The sequence below is a fragment of the Brugia malayi genome (assembly GCF_000002995.4).
Source record: "Brugia malayi strain FR3 genome assembly, contig: Bm_v4_Chr3_scaffold_001, whole genome shotgun sequence".
NCBI classification, from domain to species: domain Eukaryota; kingdom Metazoa; phylum Nematoda; class Chromadorea; order Rhabditida; family Onchocercidae; genus Brugia; species Brugia malayi.
Genome location: NW_025062477.1, coordinates 11178292 through 11199268, shown reverse-complemented (window position 1 = coordinate 11199268; position 20977 = coordinate 11178292). Strand labels below are relative to the sequence as shown.

Genomic DNA, 20977 nt, shown 5'->3' with positions numbered 1-20977 from the left:
TCAAGTTTGAAAATTCAGATGAGCGACTGAATTGAGAGGAATCAGATGACGACAACAATGGCAGTGATTACAACAAGCGACATTGATGATAATGATGACGATGATGTTGACAATGATGATGAGATGATGGTAATGGTAACATGATCATGACATGATGAAGATGATGATGATAATGATGATGACATGATTGTGAGATGATGATGGTATGATGATGATGATAGTGATGATGATGGTGATGATGGTGATGATGATGGTAACATAATGAAGATGGTGATGATGATAATAGTGGTGACATGATCGTGAGATGATGATGGTATGATATTGATATAATTAATATTGATGGTGATAATGATGATAGTGATGATGGCGATGGTGATGATCATGATGATGGTAATGGCTATGATGATGATGATGGTGATGATCAACCAAGAACCACTGTTTGATGGTTTGATGAAAGAGTTTTGACAAATGATTGAGGTAAAGTAGATTCGCCTTTTTCTCACCTTTTCAACTTACATTTTATTTCAAATCTCACTCATATACATACACACACACACAGACATACTATAAAATTTTCGATGACAATAACAAATGAATGAGGACAGACAGGTAGGTATAATTTGGCCTCACGAAATCAATGCGACACAGTAGTAAACTTTTCTACTACTAAAATGATATAGCGATAGCAGTTGAAGTAAAACAGTAGTGACAGAACAAAAGATGATGACGACATGAGTACTTTTCCATACACACACATACACACACACACACACACACACACACAAACAATTTTAACATTTTTCTTCGTCTCTTTGTAAATGAAATTTAATATTTTTTTACTGCAGTAACTGCAGCATTGCGCGACAGAAGAAGAAGGCGAAGGAGGAAAAGAAGCGGGGACGGTCAACAAATTTGGAAATAAAATAATAATGGATTAACGATATGGTTGATAGATAGATGGCAGGTATGTGCAGCAATTCAACAGTTGACAGCTGTTTGGATTATACCTGTCCCCTGATCCTATTCCTACCTTGAACCCCTCCCTCAACATTTCTCTCAAAACTTCTCCTCCTCCTCTTCTTCCTCTACCTTTCAATATCGCTCACGACCGTCCCCTTTTCTCGTGTCGTTGAAAAGTTCGCCCTCCTTTTCATTCCATTCCATTCCAATCGGCCACCCCAAAATCATCCTACCATCATCACAAATACCGATCATTACTGGTTTTTCGAGTTCTTCCGATAATTCAATGTATATGTTTATCTATGTATGTATATGTATGTGGTATGTGTATGTATGTGTGTGTGCACTACATGGTGACACTACTTCTGTATTCGCAACCTTAATCAAGAATTTTTGTCATCTTTTAGTTCGAGAAGTGAAGGAACAGGAGGAAAAAGAGGACCAGAAGGACCGGCCCTTTCCGCAACACATACATACACACACACATACACATATACATACCAGTACACTCACAGATACCAGATACCGGACTAGCAACGACGATAACTTGCCCTGCCCTCCACCAGCACCATCAACAGGCACCTAGCAGGAGCGGACACGATCCAGTCCTCGCCGTACGGCACCAAAACTAAACCAACGACGACGACGAAAACGGGCCAACGAGGAGGAACAAGGACCGGATAGTGGGTAAGCCTGTTTCTCCTATTACTACTACTACCACTACTGCTACTGCTACTGCTACTGCTACCATCATCACCATGAACACCAAGCACAGCAACACCTGTGATACAACCATTAGTAATATATATGCACCAAACTTCTTCTTTCCTCCCTCCCTCCCCACATTTCCTAACACCGATCTTTTCACCTCACTTTTTTTTTCCTTGAAAGAACCAGTGTCACCCTGACCTGTTGTTCTAAGAGAGTGCCGAATACTTTCCAGGCGATACCGGTTCCTTAGAGACCTTTATTTCTTATGTACTTGTCGTTTGACCCAGACATAAGATTGTAACAAGCCTAAAGCCACAAAACCTGTCTACGACACATAACCTGTCTTTCATATCAATTCCAAAACATTCAGCAACTTTTATCTCTTTTTTGTCCATTTTCACAATTTCACACCATTCCCAATAAATCAAATTAAAAAAAAAAATTCATTGCTTAACAATTTCTATCACTTATAAAACAACAACAACAGCAACAATAACAACAATAACAATAACAACATCAACTGTTATACGATTAAATTGCATGAACAATAAATAATGTTTGGTAAGTTAAAGATATTTGTGCATATATATAAAATTTTTATATTATTTTTTGAAATGAAATACTCTCTTACAATTAATTCATTAATTTCTTAGGTCCTACAAGGAATGAAATTGGAGTCGTTCGATTCGCAATCATCAGTCCGCGCTACGGCGACGATGTCCTCGTCGCAGTCCCAGCAACAGCAACAATTTCATTTGGATTCATCATCAGTTATCAAAACTGCTCCTCCAGGTTCAAAATAGTTTGAACTGTTGTTATACGTATTAGCAACTTCTTTAGTTAAAAAAAAAAAAAAGGAAAAAACTTTACTATTTTTTTTTCTTCTTGGCATCTTAATTAATTCCAATATATATAAATTCTATTCGGGTAAATATTTCCCAATCAAATAACATAATTTATTTTCTTTATTTTTAAAATATATGTTATATTTTTGTTGATAAAAAAAAAAAGAATATGTATGACATTTAAAAAAAAAAAAAAAAAAAAAAAACCAATTATAGTTGAAATATTTTACTTTTAAGTTTTTTTTAGTAAATTAAAATCTGTAAATATATTTATAGGTCGTGGACAACAACAACAACAGCATGATTTTTCACCAAAAAGTGAACCAATTGATTTGGCACCACTTAGTCAACCAAGCTTACAAGATTTAAGCAAAATGCAACCAATTGAACAGTACTATTCAATGCCTAGCTATAGTCGTGTTTACACTGATTATGCAGCTATTGGCCTAGCACAAGGTCAAACGTCCATTATCACAGCTCCATCAAGTGCTACCCCACTTTATTATCCAACCGTATTCCAAGGTGCTGTAACAGCTCATGAATGGCAACGTCCTATGGAACACTATCAACAGTATCAGCAACAGCAGCAACAACGTGCTAGTGCTCTACAGTATCCACAAGAGGTACCACAATCTCAACAGCAGCAACAGCAACAACAACAACAGCAACAACAACAACAACAACAGCAACAACAACAACAGCAACAACAAGAAACTCGGGTATATAAAGCTGCAGTTGAAATGCCTTCACCGGTTGATAGCGGTATTGGTGCTGATTTATCATTAATTGCAACAAAAAATGAAGATTTTTATGCAGCAACCGAGGTATTACATGGTATTCAATCAGCTACCAGTGATCGAACTGAACGTTCACTAAGTCATCGTGATTCACCGGTTGTTATACCAAAATTGTTCGTTTTAATACCTGCAATTGAATTTATAAGAAAAAAAAAAAAACAAATTGAAAAAATTTCAAATTAAAAAAAAAAATTTTTAATTTACAAAATTTTAAAATTTCAAGCATTAGGTAATAAAAATTATACATTTTTTCTTAACATTACTATAGTTATTTATACGTAAAAAATTTTTAAGCATATAAAATTTTTTTAATTCTATTAAATTTCTTAATCGCATTTTTACTAATAATTAAAAGTAATCTTTGCTTCTTAAATTTCATTTTATTATTTTCCATTTTCAACAAACAACAAACACACACACACACACATACATACAATTATATATGTCCTTAATCATATATCCTTGTGACATTTTCTCATCATTGAATCGAAATCCAAAATTGAAATTTTCTTTTGATTAACCGCTCATCCATTTTTTCAACTTTGTTTTTACACATTTATTCGTCGTGTATTTAAAATTTTTCAAGTAATTTTTTTTAATTAACAAATTAAAAAAAGAATTTTAAAAAATTTGGATTAAAAAAAAATAATTCAAAATTTCTTAAAGATTTTCTTTTTCTTGTTAAATTTTAAAAATAAATCAATGTGTTCGTTTCGTTCGTTTTTCTTTCAATTAGAAATGAAATAATTTAGAAATTAGTTCTTGCCAATGTCTATTAGCATTTAGCTTACTTTAAACAATCTTTTATTCCAATTTCCATTTTTCTCATCCATTAATAAAATAATTAAATTTAAACATTCAAATGCTAATAAATCATATGGATCAACTAATATGCATAAAATTCTCGCGCATGGAAAAAAGAAATAACATTTGTTGAAATTAAATTTTATAATTTCTACTAAAAATTTACATATAAAATATATTTTTAATTATCATTGCATGAATCATTTCACATAGTGTATATGTAAATTTTCACTTAAAAATTTTTGAATTCATATTATTCGTATATTAAATATTAAATTGAATTAAATTATAGGAAATTATTTCCTTCATTTGAATGCACTTTGAATATTATATAAAAAATATGCAACAAAAACATGAACAAACATAATCAAAATTTTAACTCATTTACAGTACAATTATTGAAATATATATATTATTGCTATAAAAAATAATAATAATGATGATAACGATAGTATAATAATAATATAGTAACTATAATAAAAGTAATGATGATGCTAATAATGGTAATAACAATGATGATATCTGCATACATTTTAATTAATTTGCAATAAAAGTAATTTAATAATAATATATAATAAAACTTATTAATGCAATAATATATCTGATTTAATTATATATATGCTCTAAATTTGTTTTTCTTTTTTTTTTTTAATTTTACTTTTTTTTTCTTTGAAAAAACTAGAGGAAATATGATGAAATTAAGAAAAAAGAAAAAATGAAATCATTTTGCTATTTCAATTTATCAGTTGATGAGAAGAAAATAATGATGAATTTTATGATAGGTAACTGAATTATTCGTTAATAAAAACTGGTTTTCCTCATATTTTTCAGATACTCTTTTGCATTTATGCAAATTGTTAAATCATATCAAATAATATTAATACTCATAAATTAACAATTCCAATCATTTTTAGCTACAAACAAAAAAAAACAAAAATACAAAATAAAAATGAATGCATAAAATTTTTCAAATTAAAAAAGAGAGAAAAAAAAAATAACATAAAGTATTTTTCAAAAAAATTAATAAATAGACGTAGAGTTTTTTTCTTTTTTCAAAATAAAAAGTGAAATAATAGTTGTATTCATTAGTACTAATTAATTAAAAAATTAAAATATCGTCTTTTATTGTCTTGTTTGTTGCTAAAAAATAAAATATTAAAATTAGAATTTAAAATATATAATTCCTTTTTTTTTTTTTTTTTTTATTTTGAACTTTTCCTTATATTTATTTATAGAGAGAACAGTTTGGGCTTTCAATATGTATTAGAAGCACCAATATCAACATCTGTTCGTAAAGAAGATGATCGGATGACATACGTCAATAAAGGACAATTTTATACTGTGTCATTTGATTACATTCCTGATCTTTGTAAGCCACTAAAAAGTCCTACAGTTAAAGTAAAGTTTTACTTTCATCATTATTTTTGTTTTACTTTCTTCATTAATTTTTTTTATAAATACATTAAAATATATTATTAATCAGTAAATTTTTCTTTTTTTTTTTTTTTTTTTGTGTGTATTATAAATATTTTTGCAATTATATAAGAAAAAAAAGAGTTGAAAATTGACAAATTTTAAGCTATTTAAATTTTATAAAATATTTTAATATATACACTTACTTTCTAATAATATATAAATTAAATTATTAAATTATGATATTTAATGAATTAATTGGAATGGAAAAATTAAAAACATTATGAAAAAAAGGAAAGAAAATTTGTTAATTTTAAAAATTATGATCTTTTTTTTGTTTTTTTTATCAGTTCAATATTAAATAATTAATTATACATATGTATATGATTTAAATATATTAATTAGTGTAAAAAAAAATTTTTTTATTAAGTTTAAAAACTTTAATCTTTTTTTTTTTTTTATCATATTAATAACAAATAATTAATTTAGGAATTTAAACATATTAATAACAAATAATTAATTCAGGAATTTAAACATATTAATTAGTGTAATTAAAGATAATATTTTCTTAATTCCTGTTTTTTCTTTTTTGGTCTTATAGTAGTTGTAGTAAGTAGTAATACCAGAATTACCAAGTAGTAATACCAGAATTACCTGTATCAGGTACCGGTATTAGTGATGATGATACAACAAAACAGGCTAGATTAACTTGTTGCAATGGATTGTGGTGGTGGGAACAAAATGTTGTAGTGTTACAAAAAAAAAAAAAAAAAAAAAAAAAACCAGACCCATTTCAAAATGATACTTTCTATTTCAGTCATCCAGGTATGATAGTATTGTGAAAATTTCTTACCTACCAATTAGGTGTGACAAATGTTATTTATATTTATTTAAAAAATTTTCAAAATTAATTTTAGTAAAAATTTCTTGAGAAAAAAAAAATACATCTTCCATTTTGTTATTTAATAATTTAAAAAAAAAAAAGCACAAGCTGAACTAGTTTTTTCTATTTAAAAATTTTTTAAAAAAAACCCACAATTTTAATTAATTTACAAAAAAATATAGCTAATAATAAATATTTTATCTTTTTATTTATTATTGCTTGATTTTAATTATTTAGTTTTATTTATTTATTTATTAATTTTATATAATTCTTTATTTTATATTTACATCTTTATGATTTTATCTTATTTATTTATTTCAGAGTCAATTAATGATTGTATTTCGAGAAGATAAAACATATGAGGAAGAGATTAAAACTTGGCAATTCTGGCATTCTAGGCAACATTCGGTTAAACAACGAATTCTAGAAATTGATGCTAAAAATAGCTCTGGCATGATTGGACAAATTGAGGAAATTGCGCATAATGCTGTACAATTTTATTGGAATCCAACGGAGCAATCAAGTGTTAAAGTTAGTTATCAGTTATCACTATATCAGATATTTATACTCTTATCAGTAACCCATTTATCACTTGTTATTATTAACTTCTTCATCAATTATTTTCATAATCATTGATGACTTGTTTGAATCTATTTAGCATTTTGTTTTTTGTTTTGTTTGTTTTTTTTTTTTTGAATTTTTATAAATTCTTTCATTTCTCTGAGTCTTGATAATATATAAACAAAAAAAAAAAAAGACTAAAATTCAAACATAATTTAAATTTTCAATATATAAAGCAATCACATTTTTTATTTAATTAAGTATTAACATCAAATTATACAAATTTTGTTCTGTTTTATTTTGCTAACTAAATTTTCGTTCTTTAGAATGATATTAATATGTGATAATAAATTAATTGATTATAATTTAGCTCTATTTTAATAAATATTTATATTTCAATCATTACATTCCATTAATTTTTTTTTTTATTCAATCTCTTAAGCAGTAACTAACAATTGCTACTTCTGTTCTCCACCAATTCAATCTTAAAAATATTTAATAATAAAATAAAATTCAAAACATAAAAATCAATAAGTTAAAATGTACAAAAAAAAAATAAATAAATTCAAAAAAAAAGGACGCGTAAAATGAGGGAAATAATTAAATTGTCAAAAATAAAATTTCATTATTATTTAAAATATTTTAGATTATTACCAAGAAAGTGTAACATCGTAAATTATTGACAGTGATTAATTTGTTAATAGCAAATTTAAAGTACACTAATATGTGTGGAAGTCAAATTAATGTCTACTGTATTGATCAATCAATTGATTGATTAATCGATTGATTGATTAAAAAAACTTGATAAATTCACTTCATCAAACTTGATAATTTCAGCAACTGAAAGTGATGAGCAGATTCTTTTTTCTTTTTTTTTTTATTTTTTTAATTTTTCTTCGATTGACATTTTTTACAGTATTCCATTTCTTGGATTTTTTCTCCGAAATTTCCATTAATCATCAGAATATTTACTTTTTTTTTTTTGACAAAAACTAGAATTCAATAAGACATCTTTTAAAATCTTATTTACATATAAATTTTTAGATCAGCATTGCAGTGCAGTGTTTGTCAACAGATTTTAGTAATCAAAAAGGTGTCAAAGGTCTTCCACTTCATATTCAAATTGATACTTACGATGAAAATGATAATACCGATGTACCATTTCATCGAGGATATTGCCAAATTAAAGTATTTTGTGATAAGGTTAGTCAACTGTTCACAATTTCAATTTTTAATTTGACTTCAAATTTTGACAAAGATTTTCAGATCTTAATAAAAAGACGTATTATTTATAATTTTCATATTTATATGATTGAAAATAAAAAAAAAATACGATATATGTGTCGCAGCATTAAATTTCGTAGACGTTTGATTGAATGAAAAAAGAAATTCTTTTCTTTTTATTTTTGGTGATAATCTTTTCATAGTGGTTCGGAAAATGTCATTAGCTTATCAATTTTGCAATATTCTATTTAGCTATTAATTCATTTTTTTCAATAATTGTAATAAAATTTTTAAAAATTTTTTTTAAATTAAAAATTTGTTAATCACATTTTTCTGATCAATTAAAGAAAAAAATTAGAATTGTTTATAGTAATTGTTATTGACTACTACTTCTAGATATATGATGTTTTATTAATTTTAAAAATTTGCCCTCATTTGAATTTGAAATCAGATTTGAATATCAAATATTAATTCTTGTCATTGTATTTTAAATTGTAGTTTAAAAAGTTTAAATCAAACTTCGTTCGATGAATTGTATGATTTACACTATTATATAAAGTTTTATCAAAAAAAAAAAAAACAATCGTTAAATCATTTTTTTCTTTAAAAATTTTGAAATGTATCATTTTTTTCAATCTTTTCAGTATTAATTACTATATTTTAATTCTGAATCATTGTCGGTTGTTAGAAAAAAAAAAACATTAATTTATTCCTTTTACTATATCTTTTCCTTTTTTTTTTGGCTTATCATTGATTGAAAATTAAATTCATGTGAATAAAATTTATGGTAATTTAACATTGTTAAAAAAATTTAAACAAAAATTTTTTTTTTAACTTAGGGAGCAGAAAGAAAATTACGTGACGAGGACAAAAGGGCTCAAAAGCGTAAATTAACAGGTAATTGAGATAATTGAAAACAGAAAAAGAATAAATAAATAAGCGCATAATAATTTGAAAATGGCTTTATTGTCTATGCTTTTGTTATAGCCAAGGTTATCATAATTTTTTCAATTTTATTCAAAAATATTTCTAATATTTTTGATATTTTTTTTTTAATTTTTCAAAATTCTTCATTTAGAATAAATAATTCTAAACTTATATATACATATGCATTTACTGATATCCTTGGCTACAACAATAATCATTTTTTTATTGCGCTTAGCTATTGTGTTTTAAAATTATTGTGATAATTTTGTGTGCGTTTGTGTCGTCATTTTGTCCTTGTTATTTATGCATAATAACAAAAACAATAACAATAATATCAACAACAACAACAAAAACAATAATAAAGTTGTTGTGTAAAAAAAGAAAAAAAAAATGTTATTTTGATAATATATGAAAATAGAATATTTTAAAATTAATTTTGCTTTTCAAATCAGCTAATTTGCTATAATATTTTTTGTTACTTATAGCTTACTATAACATAACAAAATAAATGCTTTCTTGTTTTTTTTTTTTTTTTTTTTTTCACTTACTTTTTCTCTTTTTTCTTTTTTTTTTGCTATAATATTTTTTAACTTTCTTGGTAAAAAAGCTTTATAGGGTGCTAACAGAAAAATGCTACATGAGACGCGAAGAGATGAAAAACGCAGACTTCAAGGTTGTTTATTACAAAATTTTGTTTCATTTTTCGTCTTCTTCTTTTCTCCAAATACTCTTTCTTTTCTTTTTCCTTTTCCATTTTTTTTTCTTTTTTGCTCATTTGTTACATTTGTGTCTAAAATTTTTATTGAAACGTATACGTCAATTTAATGTCATTGCTTTTATTTGTTTACAAATTTAAATGACAAAAGCATCCAAAAAATGATAACAAAACAAGAAAAAAAATTATATATTTATCAACAATTATTTTTTTTTTTTAATTAGGAAAATTTATTAAACAAAAGAAAAAAATAAATGCTTTTTTTTTTATTTTATTTTATTATCAAACATATATAATTTATATTGGATGCTTTTATCGTATTTTTAACAATATGCAATAAATGTTTATCTTTAAATTTCAAAAAAAAAAAAAAGAAAAGAGACGAGTAAACAATATTATAGGACGTAAAAAATCAGATGGTGAATACCATGAACCATGTGAACGTTCCGAATTTTATCATATGAGTGATCTAACTAAACGTGCTGCTTTATTTATTGGACCTGATGAGTATGATTCACGTTACCTTGAAAGTAGCCTTGCTTTTGATCCATTATCAGAATTAGAACCGGTTACAAAACGGCCTAGAACATCTGAAAGGAGTAAGTTTTGCATATATATATTTTTATTTTTATTTTATTTTATCATTTTCTTTTCATTTTTCAAGTTATAAAACTTTTTCATCAATTTAAGTTTATCAGATTTTGCTATAAAAATTTTTTTATTTTCACTTCAAAATAACACATAAAAATTGATTGATTAATTTTAAAGTTTCTAGAAACAATATTTTTCCTTTTTTTTTTATTCTTAATTAATTAATTATAAATAAAAGTATAGAAATTAATTATAAATAAGTAAAATTAATTCTAAATAGAAGTTAATTACAAATAAAAGCTTAGTAATATATTTGGAAATTTTTGACAAAAATTAATATGTTTAAGATTATGATAAAAATTAAATTATTTGTAGTTTTTTTTTTTTCATCTCATACACAAATAAAAATTTTAGAAGTTATTGAAAAAAAAAAAGAAAGATAGTATAGAAAAGAATTAAATACTAAAGGTTTAATTTTATTAAATTAATAGAAGAAAGTAATGATTTATGATAATTTTGCAACTATAATTATTTCAAAATTTTCAAACATTTTTTTTTTTCTTTTTTCTCATTTCACTTTTGTTATTTTCATTTTTTAAATGATATCACATTTTTCTTAATTTAATATTACAACAACAACAGCGACAAATATTACTACTACTACTACTACTATTGCATTAATTTTGAAGATAAAATATTATTATAGTTTCTAATTAATTAATTTTTAATTAATTAATTAATTAATAGATAAAATATAGATAGAATATTATCATTCATTCATTACTAATAAATGTCAGCAATTATTGCAAACGTTGATAAAATCAATAGTGTAAAAATGCCCATTACTTGGCATTTGATTGGCTGTGCTTGAATTGAACTAATACCGTATACCTGCAAAAAGCTACTTTACACTATTGCTTGTCATGAAATGATAATCATAATGTGATGATGATTAGTTCAACAAATCGTATGTCACATTTTTTTATCCCTTTTTTTTTTGGATACTGTATTTCATTTTTTCTTTTTTTCTTTCAAACATTAAATTACTGATAATTAAATCAGTTCAAATCTTCCTGCCATTTAAATTTAATGAATATTCACCATCAAATTATTGTCTTTCTCCTTAATTATCCACTTTTAATATAAATAAAGTTTTTTTTTTTTTTTTATTAAGATTTTTTTAAAATAAAAATTGAAAGTAACACTTTATAATAACATTCATAAATTAATATGCAATATTTGTTGATGAATTTAAACATTTTTGTAATTATTTTAATAATTTATCCTTTTCTAAAATATTCATATATTTCTTTTTTTTTTTCATTTTTTTTATTTGAAATTGAAAATTTAATTTCTGTAAATAATAAAAATGGAAATGATGAAAAAAATTTAGTTTTAATTGAATCGTACGCTATTACAATTTCCCATTTCTTTCTTTTTCGTTTTTTTTTTTCTTTTTTATTTGCGTGCATCCGTTTTTCCTTTTTTTTTTTTTTTTTTTCTCAAATATTTCTTTCGTAATTTTTCTTTTTTTGATTTAACGATTTTTTAAAATATCTAAAAGAGCTAAAAAAAATCTGGGTATTTTTTAGAAATTTACAATGAGTTACAAAAATATGAAATATTTTCTTAGTCGTTAACTAGTACATACACACATACACACATACATACATACATACACACATACATACATACATACACACATACATACATACATACACACATACATACATACATACAATATATATGCATACACAGACACGTGCTGATACACATCACATACACATACGTATGCATACATTTATTGACACATACAAATGCACTTCTATATGTCCACACACATACATACGTACACGTGCATGCAAATGCATACGTGTATGTGTATTACGTATGCATTCACATACAAACTTATTATCTTTATACTCATATATTTATAATTAAATTAATTACAATGTATTCAAAAAAATTTAAGCACTGATAAAAGTTAAGTGTAAATTTCAGTAATGCTATACGTAAGGAAACGAGATGAACAAATTTATACGCCATTGCATATTATACCTCCCTCATTAACCGGTTTTATACAAGCAGTTGTTGAAAAATTTGGTGTTGAAAGTGATAAGGTAATTCATTACTCTCTTCACATCGTTATTTTTTAATCAATGATATTTTCATAAACAATTATGTTTTTTATTTTGCTCAAAAATAAACAGTAAAATTTTTTTTGCTTTTAATAATTAAATATAATACTTATTTAAACAAATGAATGAGTAAACAAGCGAATAAATAACGAATAAATAATTATAAAGATTTTTAAATAAATTTATTGAATATTTTAAATAAAATTATTAAAAACTATTACAAAAATTCTTTAAAAAGATTATTAGTATTAACAGCATTTGTTAATATATTAATGTAATGGTTTCAAATGATAATTATTATTGTATTTCATAGCATATCATTATTTTTTTTTTTATGATAATAATCATTTTAAACTACTCTAATGATTATTTTAATTTCAAATTTTTGTTGTTGTTTTTGTTGCAGATATCGGGTTTATTTAAGCAGTGCACCAAAGGTGTAACTGTAAAATTGGATGATGATATGTTGAAGCATTACTGTAACGAGGATACCTTTATCATTGATATTGAACAAGCGCAAGATGATCCATCATGTTGTACAGTAACGCTTGTTGAATTACCGCCAACACATTTTTCACAAGCAACATAATAAAGCCAAATTCATTTTCTTTTTTTTTTTTTTTTTTCTAATTTTATTTTTGTCTTTTTATTTTCTTTTTAATCATAAAAAATTATCACACAATCTATAAAGTAGAAAAAAAAAAAAAAAAAGTACAAACAAAATTGAAACTGTTTAAGTGATAATTTTATAAATTCTAATTTTTCTGTTATATATTTTTTTCAAACGAAAAAAATAAAATTTAAAGAAGAGAAGAAAAGAAAAAAAAAATCTATCACAAAAATTGGCTAATTTTTCTTTTTCGATTTGTTTCAACTGCTTAATGCTTTAATTTCTACTTCGTTTTTCTTTTTTTTTTTCATTATTCAAATCAATAATTATCAATTTTTTTTTCTTTTTTTTGTCAATGTAAACTTTGCATCATTTTTTTTTTTGGCCTTAAATTAATTTTTATAATAATTTGTTTATAACAATTTTGTTTTTTCTTCAAATTTTTTCATGATTTTAAAAAATCATAATAACTTTTCTGATATATATATATTTGACATTACATGCCTTTTTTTTTTTTTTTTTTTGCATTTATGCAAATCTAAAAATTGCATTGTATTAATAGTAAGCTATTTTTTTAATCCTTTTATTTTTTTATATGTATTATATATATATATATCTTTACGTTTTGTCTCAGCATGAAATTCAAATAATTTATAATAATTATTGATTGGATTATTTTAATATCAAAGAGAAAATTATGAGAAAGAAAAAATGTACTTTAAATTAAAAAAAATGATTCAACAATTAAGAATTTACTTTTTTTTTTTGTTTAATTTGAGTAAATTACTTCATTTAATATCTTTAATTTCAAATTTTCATAAAAATATATGCTGTTGACTTAACATGTAAATTAAACAATCAATCAATCAGTCAATTATCCATCAATTTGAAAATGATCTTCAGCAGGCAAGTGGCTAGGAACTTTTGTAGTTGTCGCTAGTTTGTATACATCCATTAATTTAATTTTCTTACTGATCGAATTGAATTTTTTTTTTTTTTTGATTTCATTCGAATTAATTGCTAAATTAATTTCTACATTTAAAAAAAAAAAAAAAAAAAAAAAAAAAAAAGTTATTCCTACGAAACAGAGGAATAAAAAGGAAAAAGAAAGAAATCTATCAAGCATACAATTTTCATTTTCTATTTTTCCATTCTTTTTTTCTTTTTTCTTTTTCTCTTTTTGCTCTTTCATACCTCCTTTTTCTTTACCTCTTCAAAAAATTAAAATTTAAAAAAAAAAAAAAAAAAAAGATAAAAAAAATGGAAGGAAAAATGAATGAAATTAAAAATAAATAAGTCAATTCGATCAGATAAAGGTATTACTTTTTTTTTAAAAAATAAAATTTTTAATTATTTTTCAAATTTTAAATTTGTCTAATAAAATAATAAAAGTTTGCATTGATATGAATTTGAATTTTTTTTTCTTTGTTTTTTTTCGTCACGTATTATTGTCAATAGAATACTTAAACTGTGATTTTGCTTTTTTTTTTTCTTTTACTTTTTTATTTTGCTTTTGTGTCCTCTCTTCTTGTTCACTTCGTCTTCATCACCCCCTCCCCTCTTTTTCACCTTTATCCTTGTCTTTTTTCCCCGTCCTTTTTCATTCTTGTCCCCTATTTCATCCTGTCATTCTATTTGAAATGATTGCGCATAAGAGATTTTAATTTTTTTAAAAAAGCAAAAAATTTTTTTTTGAAGTATTAATGAATAATAAATCTTAAGACACTTTCTAGAAATGAGAGAAAGCATTAATGAATTAATCGAGATAGTAGTAATTAGACTAAATAACGATAATTTGATCGTTAATAATAATAGTGAAAGTTAAATCACTTTACAATCCTTTTTCCTTCGTTCCAACTTTTTTTTTTTCTATTTCACTCCTCATCTAGAATCTAGTCGCAAGCCTGTCACGTACGTCTGCATAAAATGCATACGTATATTATTTGTCATGTTCCGGTAATTTAAGTAATCATTTATATGTAATTTTAATTGATGATATCATGATTTTATGCGCTTGTGTTGTTTACCTTTACTTCCATTTCCCTCCTTTTTCTTTTTTTTTTTTCTCTCTCTCTCCCTTTCTCTTCTTCCTTTTCTCCTTCTCTTCTTATTTTTGTAAATAAAAGAATAAAAACTATAATGTGTATGCAATAAAGAAATAATGTTAAACTATAAAATTTCAACCGGTTTCTTTTTTGTTTTTAAATATTAAATGGATTTTAAAAACTACATAATTATATAATAAATGATATTAATATAAAAATATTGTTTAGAAATTTTCATTTCTTGTGAGTTATACCTGTTATGCATAATTAATAAATTAATTTTGTAGCTATGAAATAATATTTTGAAATTTTAAAAATGTGATGGTAATAATGAGATTTGGTAATATTATGAAATCCTTTTCCCTTTTTCATCAAACAATAATAGTTGAAAAACATCGAAAGTAGGTCACATGATTCCTACGCGATAATTTTCATGAATATGTAGCACGAAGAATCTGCATTATTTAAATTTCATAACTGAAAAAAGTTAGAAAATATCAGATATATTTGAAGAGTAATAATTAACATTCGCCAAAGAAAAAAAAAAGCCTTTTTGAATGCAAAAAGCTTAAATTTCACAAAATTTCATTTTTACTCATTTTTATCACTTAAAGTTATACTCACACAAGTTTTCAATATATTTGTTTGTATTTGTTTAAAACATTTCTGAATTTCTAAATTCTTCATTTTTTTCTCTTGTCATAATAATTGTTAAAATAGCATTCGAACAGAAACATTGAAATTAAAAGTAAATAGTTATTTTTCATCAAAAAATGTTCTGCTTTCATATTTCGTGTTGGATGAAAAAAGAAAAAAAAAACTTACGTACGAATCCATTAATTCATATGAGTAATTTATAATCTGTATTTCGGAAAATAAAAAGAGATGCAGTTATTTTATGAAGATGAAATCCAGAAGATGATAGAAATTTTTGAAAAGAAAGCATAAAATGATAGCAATTATCATCACCATGGTCTTTTTTTTTTTTGAATAAAAATAAACCCTGTAGTAACTGAATAGTTGGTTATTTTGACTTATAGTAGAAATTATTTCCTGAACATGAAAAATGAAATTATTGATGAAATCACTGATTTGCTCTTTCCATAATTTAAAAGAATGAGAAAGTGACAATTTAATGGCGTCCCGAAATTTGACATATATAGTAAACTAATGGCAAATCCTCTCTTCTCTTTCTTTCTTTTCCATATCTTTTGAATTAACCGAAAAGAATGCCCGGATAATCTCTTGAAAGAGTTAAATTGTTAAGAAATGATGAGAAATTGAAAGGAAAGATGGAAGAGATCCGACAAATCGGCGATACGATAAACAAAATAAGGAAATTGCTGCATGAATCTTATCGTCCAAATTATAATGATTTCTTTTTTTTTTTTTTTGAATCTACATTTGTCATTTATGTTCGTCTATGTCCACTTATCGCTATACATCTGTTCGTACTGCACATTTCATGTAAATGTACTTCAAATTTGAAAAATTTGTGTCATACAATAAAATTAAATGCCTTTACTTTTCGAAATACATATATGAAATTGGAAGGAATTATTTCAATTAGTTGTCAATTTTCGTTTATTAAACTTAATTGTAAATGCTTTAAAATTAGTGAATAGATTGAAAATTCAAGAAATGGCAAAATTTGACTCCATAAGAATACAACACAAATAAATACAAACCCATCGAAGCAACAATCATAAGGAAGGTAGGTATTGCCCTAAGGCAATTCGACCATTTATTCACCAATTTTCTCCATTCTCATGCCATTTCATTTTCTTGTCTCCTACTATATCTCATGTATAATTCAGGTAAAGAGATGATAAGAGTTGGATGAAAAGAAGGTATTAGATGTTGGTCATTTTGCTCCATTTATAAATACAAGAAAAGACAAATTTTCACAGGGATTTATGCATATTTATTTTTAAAATTCACTATTAAAATATGATTAATGAACTAAATATAAAGAGGAAAAGTTAATTTTAATTGAAAAGTGTGAAAGAAAAAGTCTTAATTAATAATTATGAATAAAAATATTAAATAAGATAAATATACAAGGATAAATTTTCACTAAATTAATCATTTTTGCATATTTTCTCATTTTGAAATTAAATGTGTAAATCTAAATGATAAGTGATAGTGTTTTCGGTTCAAGTTTTAAACATTATAAAATAATTAACAATTCGACTTTAACTGTTATTTGTAAAAAGTTTGATTAACATACTAACGTAAAGATTAGCAACTAACTTTTGGTAATATACTTTGAAGGTTAATTTTCGGATACGGTGCAAATAAACTCAATTCATAGTTAGCAGTTTGCTGTGAATCAGCTCCATGTACCAAATTACGTGTATCCGAAAGTGCAAAACGAGCTCGCAATGATGAAATATTCTGCAGCTGCAATGTTCGCAACATTTTTGACGGCCCCATTAATGCACGCCATCGTTCAATTGCATTACCTGTTGCACATCCAAGCTTCATCACTATCACTGGTCCACTGAATTCACATTTCAAGTTAAAACATCTATCATTTCACTGATAATCATCAAATTTTCAACATCAAACACACCAAATCAATCTAATCTACTAATAATCCTTGTAAATTTGTGAAAAAAATTTTACCATAACCAATATGCAGCAGAGTTTTTTCTTTTTTTTTCTTTATTACGATATTATTTATTAATGACATTCAATATTGAGTAAAAAGATTTTAAGTTGGTTTTTTTAATTACAAATTTATAGATAATAAAATTTCAAAACATGGTGGTGTAACTGCTGCCTCCCAAATAAACTATTTCAATGTTTATAAAGTTTCATTTTTTTTTTTTCCATTGTAAAAGCATTTTGTCGCTTTCTAATTTTACACCAGCAGAATCATCGTGCAACTGCATATTTGTTATGTCCTAATAAAAAATTTTTCTCCACTTATTTTGCCAATCAACCTCAACTTTCAACATTTTTCTAATTTTAACCACTTACCTTATGACATGTTGAATGAGTCGTTCATAGAAAAATTTTCCTACAAAACAAATCGATTACAACATATAAAAGGGGAAAACAAGCCCATTCCCAGGAAAAATATTGAAAAAAAAAAAAAAAGCATCACTAAATATAGCTGAAAAATATGATAGATAGTATTTGAAAATGGTTATTCAAAAAATGTATGTAAGTTTAATTAACGTTCATTTTCCACTCAATCCAATCCATTTCTACGAAAACTATTATTTTTACATCTTAACTCTTCATTTCAATTTCTCCTCTTTCAATGCTAACTCCTACGTTTTATGTTCAGTTCACTAGTACAAATAAATTTCTAATGTTCCCAGATGTGAAGTGAGGCTTAGCATTTCCTTTTGTATAAATTGAAAAGAGCGTAAAATTGAGAAATATCAACAAGATTAGAACTAAGAATGAATAATGATATGGAAAGTTATTAGAAAACTAATGATGAATTAAAAATTTAGATTATAACTAACATAATAAGCATTTGAATGAAAAAAATTTAAATAAAACAGAAAATATTATTTTTTGTAGATTATCAAATCCACTTAAACTCTAAAAAACAAACAAGAACGCATACGACAAGAGTAAACGGACTGCAAAATAGAGTAGTAAATAAAATGCACTTCTACACAAAATGCACTTCTGACATATCGATATTATAAAATGCACTTCTGACATATCGATATTAATATCTAAAATCAATAGTGGCTTTTCTAGAAAACATCAGTGCTGGTAGCAAATGAAAATAGCTGAAGCTTTAATAGCTGTTCTTATTACTATTATCATTTTTCTTTCAGTTACTTCGTTAGTTCATCAAGCAAATCACCGGTTATTTCATTATTATTTGGCAATTTTAATTGCAAAAAAAAGTACATTACTCATAATCTAAAGAAAAAAAAAAGTAAGACTGAAATGTTTCGTGGTTGCAAAGAGTGCTGTTAAACACAAATTAACACAAAACATTGTTAGATGACATCATAACGTGCTTGTACGCATAATGCAATAATTTTGAAATTATTGGATAGCAGGGCTATGATTAGCAAAAATATTGTACAATTAGCAAAATTTTTATACAATATCTACAATTTCAGTTTTAAGTCTTGATTTCCAGAATTTTAACATTATATATTAATCCTAAAAATAATTGCAGAATCATTCCTTGTTAGAATTACATGGTTCAATCCTCTAATACTTATTTATTCAATCCCATAATAATCTTTCCAGAGTTTACAATTTTTTTTTGAAATGCAACTAAATTATGGAAACATTCATTCCACTTAATTAATTATTCATATTTCCTTACTTCAGTTTGTTTAAATTATTTAAAACATAATCGTTGGTAAGCATAAAACAACTTACCTTCATGTATTGCATACAATTTCTTAGCCATCTCTCTATTCAAATGTATCCTTTTTGCTCCTATAATTTCCAGCTTATTAACCAAAATTTCATCCCAAATAACCTAAACAATTATAAAATAAATGCAGTACAGCAAGAACAAATATTTGAAAACAAATTTTTTTGATTCCTCTGCTGTTACATATTGTATGGTTTATTTATATGTATATACATTTGTGTATGGTTCAATTTTAAAATATAAAAAAGTTGCGACCACATGACCAAAATGATAACAATCTATTTTTTAGATTTTTACAAGAACTTCAACTTAAGTTAAAACATGTCAAGACAGTTTTTATTCTATGAAAGAATTTCCAAGATTTTCAGTAGACTAACTGCAAATTTCAGTAATCACTCAATAGTTTTACAACTATTAAAACATCAGAGTTGAAGAATAAACTAAGACAACCAGGCAGAGCATTAAATTTTTGTAGTTTTTCAAATCCGCTTAAATGCTAACAAATAAACGAATAAAAAAACGCATACTGCAAGAGCATTCAAATTTATTCGTCTTTTTATAATTTATTAAAACAAAAGAAATTATGAATGTGTTGATGAAGGAAGGATGAAACAGTTACTATTCTGATGTTCAAACATTGTTGATAAAAAGTGTTGATAACAATAGGGATGTTGATAAAGATAGGAGAAGGTTGAAAAAGAGACAAACCTTGGTAATATATGGTATTGCAACGGCTTCCGGCTTTATCATTGCAAATGTCATTGAAAGCATTGTTTTCAAATTATAGTGAAGTTCTAATTTCATTAATCGAAATCACATTTTAATTCTATTCTTGCCATTTGAAAAAAACATTGAGATCAAAGGCAGTTTGAGAAGTAAAACTGAAAACCGGAAAATTTTTCTTGCTAATATCATGAAACAACATAGAATGAATATAATCTTTGCATCAAAAGCATTGTTCATCATATTTTCTTTTTTAGCAATTATACAGTTCAATTATAAACATCTGAAATTTCAATTATATAATAAGAGGAGCAGAACTATAAAGCCTATCATCTCTCTCCCTCCTCTTCTACTACTCCTCCCAGTCTCGACAATTCGGGAATACGAAAAACTTAAATTCTAACGTCAACTGCTCGTTTCAGCAATTTCACGGTCCGTGAATTATTAACCAGCGTACAAGATGGGATGATGGATACGCGTGATTTCTTTCTTTTTTCTTGAAGAAGTAAAAGTTAAAGTGAAGCAGTAATCAGTGTATGTTGGTGAAATTTCTCTAGACAGTTTTTTTTTTTTTTTTTCCTTTTTATTTCTTTCTTTTTTTTAAATTCTAGTTATTGTTATATTCATGTTTCCCTGTCAATTTTTCTTACTTAAACATTTTTTA

General features: G+C 25.1%; 2 protein-coding genes across 4 annotated transcripts; one reads left to right on the top strand and one right to left on the bottom strand.

Moving 5' to 3' along the window:
* Positions 1-2336: 2336 nt before the first annotated feature.
* Bma-grh-1 (grainyhead transcription factor, putative) lies at positions 2337-13158 on the top strand (the record flags this gene model as incomplete). Of its 2 annotated transcripts, none has more annotated exons than XM_043080852.1 (9): positions 2337-2463; positions 2793-3426; positions 5353-5515; positions 6735-6944; positions 8019-8177; positions 9741-9798; positions 10242-10439; positions 12433-12551; positions 12976-13158. In XM_043080852.1, 9 exons carry the CDS (start codon positions 2337-2339, stop codon positions 13156-13158), a joined length of 1851 nt encoding a protein of 616 aa, XP_042936786.1. The 2 variants fall into 2 exon arrangements, with proteins under 2 accessions (XP_042936786.1, XP_042936785.1); XM_043080851.1 differs by lacking the exon at positions 9741-9798 and adding an exon at positions 9038-9095.
* A 3843-nt stretch (positions 13159-17001) lies between these two features.
* Bm8255 (Uncharacterized protein) lies at positions 17002-20394 on the bottom strand (the record flags this gene model as incomplete). Of its 2 annotated transcripts, none has more annotated exons than XM_043080849.1 (5): positions 17002-17016; positions 17478-17727; positions 18210-18249; positions 19593-19695; positions 20299-20394. In XM_043080849.1, 5 exons carry the CDS (start codon positions 20392-20394, stop codon positions 17002-17004), a joined length of 504 nt encoding a protein of 167 aa, XP_042936783.1. The 2 variants fall into 2 exon arrangements, with proteins under 2 accessions (XP_042936783.1, XP_042936784.1); XM_043080850.1 differs by lacking the exon at positions 17002-17016 and adding an exon at positions 17017-17019.
* Between the last annotated feature and the right edge of the window lie 583 nt (positions 20395-20977).